Below are 6,124 nucleotides of genomic sequence, written 5' to 3' on the forward strand. Positions count from 1 at the left end.
AACAAGCTGATTCTTGTAAGCAAACATGCTGTAAACTTTTGTAAATGTAGCCCACAGCCATAGTTACTCAGCATAAGTAGCAATTTCACCTGCAGAGTCAGTGCTGGAAAGCTAGGATGTCTTACATCCTAGGTTAGGATGTCAACAGGGAATTCTGCAGAAGTGGATGATTGAGGATCCTCTGCCTCTCTCTGGAGTATTCATATGTGCTACCACTCTCCCTTACTACATGGATTTTCATAGGTGAATCCCACTCTTCCCCCTCCCATTTGTAAATCTACCCATTGAAGCAGGGTTCTTAGCCTAGGACCCACTGATTTTCTAGAAGAGTCATAGATAATCATTAATAGGGCCATGAAATCATATACGCAAGTTGGGTATGCTTTTGTGTATATGGGTGTTTTGGGTTTTTTTCATGAAGAGAAAGACTATACTTTTTATCAAATTCACAGTGACCTGGACCCAAGAAATGTTAAGAACCTTTATTTTAAGACCTAACTTAAAAGCTATTTCAATACCATGAGGCTGTGATCCTCAAAATTCTATCCCCACCGGAATCACCCGTGGCCTGCCTGTGTTATCTCACCCGTCTCAAAAAACCTCAACATTTTCAACTGTTTTTTAATGACCGAGGTATCACTTACATATGCTAGAGTGCACAGCTATGAATTCTATAGTCCAGTGAATTTTTACATATGTGTAGACCCATGTGCCCAGCACCTAAAGCACATATAGAACATTTGCAGCTAACCTGCTGCCTCTTTTTTTTTTTTTTTTTTTGAGACAGAGTCTTACTCTGTCGCCCGGGCTGGAGTGCAGAGGTACAGTCTTGGCTGACTGCAACCTCTGCATACCGGGTTTAAGCAATTCCCCTGCCTCCATCTCCCGAGTAGCTGGAATTACAGGTGCCTGCCACCACGCCTGGCTAATTTTTCGTGTTTTTAGTAGAGACAGGGTTTCACCATGTTGGCCAGGCTGGTCTTGAACTCCCGACCTCGTGATCCGCTCGCCTCGGCCTCCCAAAGTGCTGGGATTACAGGCGTGAGCCACTGTGCCCGGCCACCTCCTGGCTCTTTCATGTCCCCTCTCCACCAATGCGATCCTCAAAGGTCACTATTATGACTTCCAGCATCATAGATTAGTTTTGCCAGTTCTTTTTAAATACAACTTTATTCATAATAGTTGGTTTCTTGTTTTGTTTTGTTGAGACAGAGTCTCACTGTGTCACCCAGGCTGGAGTGCAGTGATGCGATCTCGGCCTCATAGCAACCTCCGCCTCCCAGGTTCAAGCGATTCTCCTGCCTCAGCCTCCCAAGTAACTGGGATTACAGGCACATGCCACTACACCTGGCTATTTTTGTATTTTTTAGTAGAGACGGGGTTTCGCCATGTTAGCCAGGCTGTTCTCAAACTCCTGACCTCAAGTGATCCACTCACCTCGGCCTCCCAAAGTGCTGGGATTACAGCACCCGGCCTTGTTGGTAATAGTTTTGACATGTGTTTACAACAGCACACTGTTCAAGTGGAAATCTCATCCTTTCACAGCAAGTAGGTCGAATCACCCTGAGCCCACCTGGGGCACCACCCCAGGCCTGAGAGCTCCTCCTGGGATGGGGAGAAGTGATGAGAGGGGGAAATATGAAGATGAATGAGGTGGCTCGCCAGCAGCTCCTCACTTTTCTATTAAGAAAGAAAACAGGCGGGGTGCGGGGGATGTGGTGGCTCACGCCTATAATCCCAGCACTTTGGGAGGCCAAGGCGGTTGGATCACCTGAGGTCAGGAGTTCAAGGCCAGCCTGCCAACATGGCAAAACCTCGTCTCTACTAAAAATACGAAAATTAGCCAGGGGTGGTAGTGGGCCCCTGTAATCCCAGCTACTCAGGAGGCTGAGGCAGGAGAATCACTTGAACCTGGGAGGCGGAAGTTGCAGTGAGCCGAGATCGTACCATTGCACTCTAGCCTGGGTGATAGAGTGAAACTTCGTCTCAAAAAAAAAAAAAAAATTGAAACCAGCACAGGGGTGGCAGGGGAGAAGAGGTGAAGGATGGCTGACAGCTAAGCTGGAGGAGGGGCACCCAGGATGGGAGGAGGCAGAAGCTGCTGGGAGAATAAAACAGGCAGCCCCTCCCTAGCAACCCTAGCCTTGAACCCTGGGCCATGAGGTGGAGGTGGAGGGACTGGGCCTCTTCCATGTCCTTTTGCAGGATTGCCTTCCCAGAAGAGGAGGCTGGGCATTACAATCCAGCTGAGAATAAAATTAAAGAGTTTCGGGGAAATGCTGCTGTGAAGAACGACCTGGGCTTGGGACTCCCCCTCTGTCTTTTTGGGGGACAACTCCTCTTTGGCAGGGAGTAGGGCAGCTGCTTTGTCTGGGTCCCAAAGCCCAAGGGTGAAGAAAAGTCCGTTGGGGAAGAAGAGAGTGGAGGCTTCCTAAAGGAACTGAGACCTTTGCAAGAGTGGTAGAGGATGCCCCTGGGGAGGGGGGAAGGGGAAATCAGCAGTTCATGGGGGAAGTTCAAACCCCAGGGCCTCCTTCCAAAGTCACTCTGCTTCCTGGATTTGTTAAAATGGATCTGGCAAATGGGGAGACATGGGAAGGTGGGAAGGGCGGGAGGGGTGGAAGTAGAGGAGGGTGGAAAGGGGACATTGGTGGAACTTAAATCAGATTTTTAATTTTTTTTTTAATTTTATTTTTTATTCTAGCAAGCAGCCCACTATACATGGCACTAAACCTCTCTCCTTCCCAGGCAGGATTACTCCAAAGGGCAGGTGTGCTTTTCATTCATCCTCTCTTAGTAAGTGGTGCCTGTTGGGGGCTGGAGTTAAGTTTGGGCCCCCCTTTCAACACCCTGTCCCTGGATACACCAGCAAGACCTGGCCTGAATATAGCTGAGAAACTCGTTTAAAACAGGCAGAAGTGGGCTGGGGCAAGGCGGACCCTGTGGGAGGAGGAAGGGAGAAGAATAGATGGGCCGGGAAGGCACAGGGGGTGAGGGAGCAGCTGGTGTGTCTATTCCTCCAAATATCTGGGCTTCCTGTTCCCCCAACCCTGGAGGGTGGGGTGAGGGTGAAACTAGATTCAAGGAACTCTGGGGCCCTCTGGTTGTTCAAACCAACCCACCCACCCCCCAACCCACCACAAAGAAAATGAAAGGAAAGAAAACCCACAGGGGCACAAGCACACCCCTAAAACTCAGCAAACTTGCTGGCACACTTCTCATTGACGGAGATCCGGATCTCTTCCTCCTCGTAGCTGTCAAAGTTAGTGGCATCCCCAGGGCCTGTGTACTTCGGGATGAAGGGAGCTTCCACCTTCTTCTCAAAGAGGGCGATCCAGTTGGTTGTGGCAAACCACTTGTGGTTCTTGATGTCGCCAACCCCGTTCTTGAGGTTTCCGAAGCGCTTGGTGAGGTCCACCTGCAGCAGGCTCCGCAGCAGGTCCTTGAGGTCAGGGCTGAGTTGGGAGGGAAACCGCACCTTCCCAGAGATGATCTTCTCGTAGATCTGGATGGGCTGGTCGGCGTAGAAGGGCGGGAAGCCCGCGGTCATCTCATAGATGAGCACCCCTAGGGCCCACCAGTCCACGGCCTTGTTGTAGCCTTTGCTCAGGATGATCTCGGGGGCCAGGTACTCTGGGGTCCCGCACAGGGTCCAAGTGCGGCCCTTCACGCGCTTGGCGAAACCGAAGTCCGTCACCTGCAGGTAGCCCTGCTGGTCGATGAGGAGATTCTCGGGCTTCAGGTCGCGGTGGATGAGGTCGAGCGAGTGTAGGTACTGGAAGGCCAGGACGACCTGGGCGGCATAGAAACAGGCCTGGGGCTCGCTGAACCTTCCGACGCGCCGTAGGTGAGAGAACATCTCCCCACCCGGCACATACTCCATCACCAGGTACAGGTTGGAGTTGTCCTTAAAGGAGAACTGGAGCTTGACAAGGAACGGAAAGTTGATCGCCTGCAGGATGCGCTTCTCGTTCAGTGTGTGCTCGACCTGCTTCAGCCTCACCACCTTCTGCTTGTCGAGGATCTTCATGGCGTAGTGGTTGCCGGTCTCCCGGTGCCTCACCAGCATCACCCGCCCGTAGGAGCCGGTGCCCAGCGTCTTGAGCCGTTCAAACTGATCCGAGCTGGCGGTGTTTTGAGCGGGGTTTCCCCATCTGTAGAGGAAATCTCCTCTGGCTTTGGCTAGGAACTCGTTCACGGTCTCCTGCTCGGTGTCCTTCTTGGCGGCGGCGTTGCCCATGGCGGTGGTGGCGGCCGGGGCGGGGGTCTCGCGGCGGCGGCGGCAGCGGCGGAGGTGGCGCCCCCTGGGGCTGGCTGCGCTGGCTGCGGCGCCGCGACCCCCGCCGGGCCCCCGCTTATATTCTCAGCTACAGGGGAGGCTGAGATGGGAGGATTTCTTGAGCCTGGGAGTTCAAGGCTTCAGTGAGCCCAGATCACGCCGCTGCACTCAACAATATGGATAAATCCAAAAGGCATTATGTAAGTGAGAGACGCGAACTCTAAAGGGGACTTACTGTATGAATCCATTTCTATGACATTCTAGAAAAGGCAAAACTATAGTGTGAGAGAACAGATCAGTGATTGCCAGGGCTTGGGGTTAGGGAAGGGTTGGACTATGAAGGGACAGCCTGAGAGAATGTGGGAAGTGATGGGATATGTTTGTATCCTGATTGTGCTGGTGGTTACAATGTGTTGGGTGGTGGTCTACATTTGTTTTAAAACTCATAGAACTGGCCGGGCGCGGTGGCTAACGCCTGTAATCCCGACACTTTGGGAGGCCGAGGCGGGAGGATCACAAGGTCAGGAGTTCGAAACCAGCCTGACCAACATAGTGAAACCCCGTCTCTACTAAAAATACAAAAAAAAAAAAAAAAAAAAAAAAAAAAAAAAAATTAGCCAAGCACGGTGGCGCATGCCTGTAATCCCAGCTACTCTGGAGGCTGAGGCAGGAGAATCGCTTGAACCTCGGAGGCAGAGGTTGCAGTGAGCCGAGATCGTGCCATTACACTGTAGCTTGGGCAATAAGAGTGAAACTCCATCCCCCCCCCAAAAAAAAAAACTCATAGAACTCTATACTCCCCCCCAAAATTCAGTTTCACTGCATGTAATGTTTTATTTTAACACATACATATGATTTCTTTTCTTCTGTTTGCTTTGGGTTTAATGTGCTCTTATTTCCTAAGGTGGAAACTAAGGTCATTGATTTGAAATCTTTCTTCTATTACAATCACTTAGTGCTATAAATTTCCTCCTAAGTATTGTTTTAGCAGCATCCCACAAATTTTGATATGTTGTATTTTCCTTTTCATTCAGCTCAAAATATTTTCTAAGCTCCCTTTTCATCTTCTTTGACCCGTAAGCTATTTAAAAGTATATTATTTCATGTACAAATACTTGGGGATTTTTCAAGAATTTTCCTATTGATTTCTGATTTAATTCCATTGTTAGAAAACATACTCTGTGTGACCTAAAATCTTTTACACTTCTTGGGACTCATGTTATGGCCCAGAATATGATGTATCTTGGTAGATGTCCCATATGCACTTGAGAAGAATGTATATTCTGGTGTATTCTGCTGTTTGGGGATACAGTGTTCTACAAATGTCACTTAAGTTGGCTAGTAGTAGTGTTCAGGTCTTCTATATTCTTATTGACTTTCTGTTTACTTTTTCTATCAATTATTAAAAACATGCCATAGGAGCTTATGAGAAGTCAAAGTACATAGATGATGGGCCTTCCATCACTCCCCCAGACCACCCATGTCAGCGCCACAGCACCCTCCAGAAGACAGCCAGCACTCAGCCATCACAGGTTCGGTTCTGAGCTGCTCTCCCCAGTCAATTATGTACAATACATTCTGTCCTACATCACAAACACTGAGCTACAGGGATATCCATTTATCCTCCTATTTTCTCTCCATCTTGCCCTTTGACAGCTAATTCTGCCTACCCACCCTGGCTACCTCGCCTGTAGCTAGTGCAAGTAAACAACACCCTTTCACCCAGCCCTGCAGACTGAAACCAAGCAAACTGGACAGGAATTCCTGATTACTTGACTCCAAGTAGAAGGTTTCTATTGTGACTGTGAATTCTTGCTGCTCAGTTCAGCAGATGTTGGTCAAGCA

At 49.5% G+C, this 6,124-nt stretch overlaps 1 protein-coding gene across 1 annotated transcript; it reads right to left on the reverse strand.

Annotated features, from left to right (window-relative positions):
* Window positions 1-2,686: 2,686 nt before the first annotated feature.
* PRKACG (protein kinase cAMP-activated catalytic subunit gamma) lies at window positions 2,687-4,286 on the reverse strand. Its single transcript, XM_050761242.1, has one exon. It carries the CDS (start codon window positions 4,238-4,240, stop codon window positions 3,188-3,190), a length of 1,053 nt encoding a protein of 350 aa, XP_050617199.1. The 5' UTR covers window positions 4,241-4,286; the 3' UTR covers window positions 2,687-3,187.
* Between the last annotated feature and the right edge of the window lie 1,838 nt (window positions 4,287-6,124).

The sequence above is a fragment of the Macaca thibetana genome, chromosome 15, assembly GCF_024542745.1.
Source record: "Macaca thibetana thibetana isolate TM-01 chromosome 15, ASM2454274v1, whole genome shotgun sequence".
In the NCBI taxonomy this organism is placed as follows: Eukaryota; Metazoa; Chordata; class Mammalia; order Primates; family Cercopithecidae; genus Macaca; species Macaca thibetana.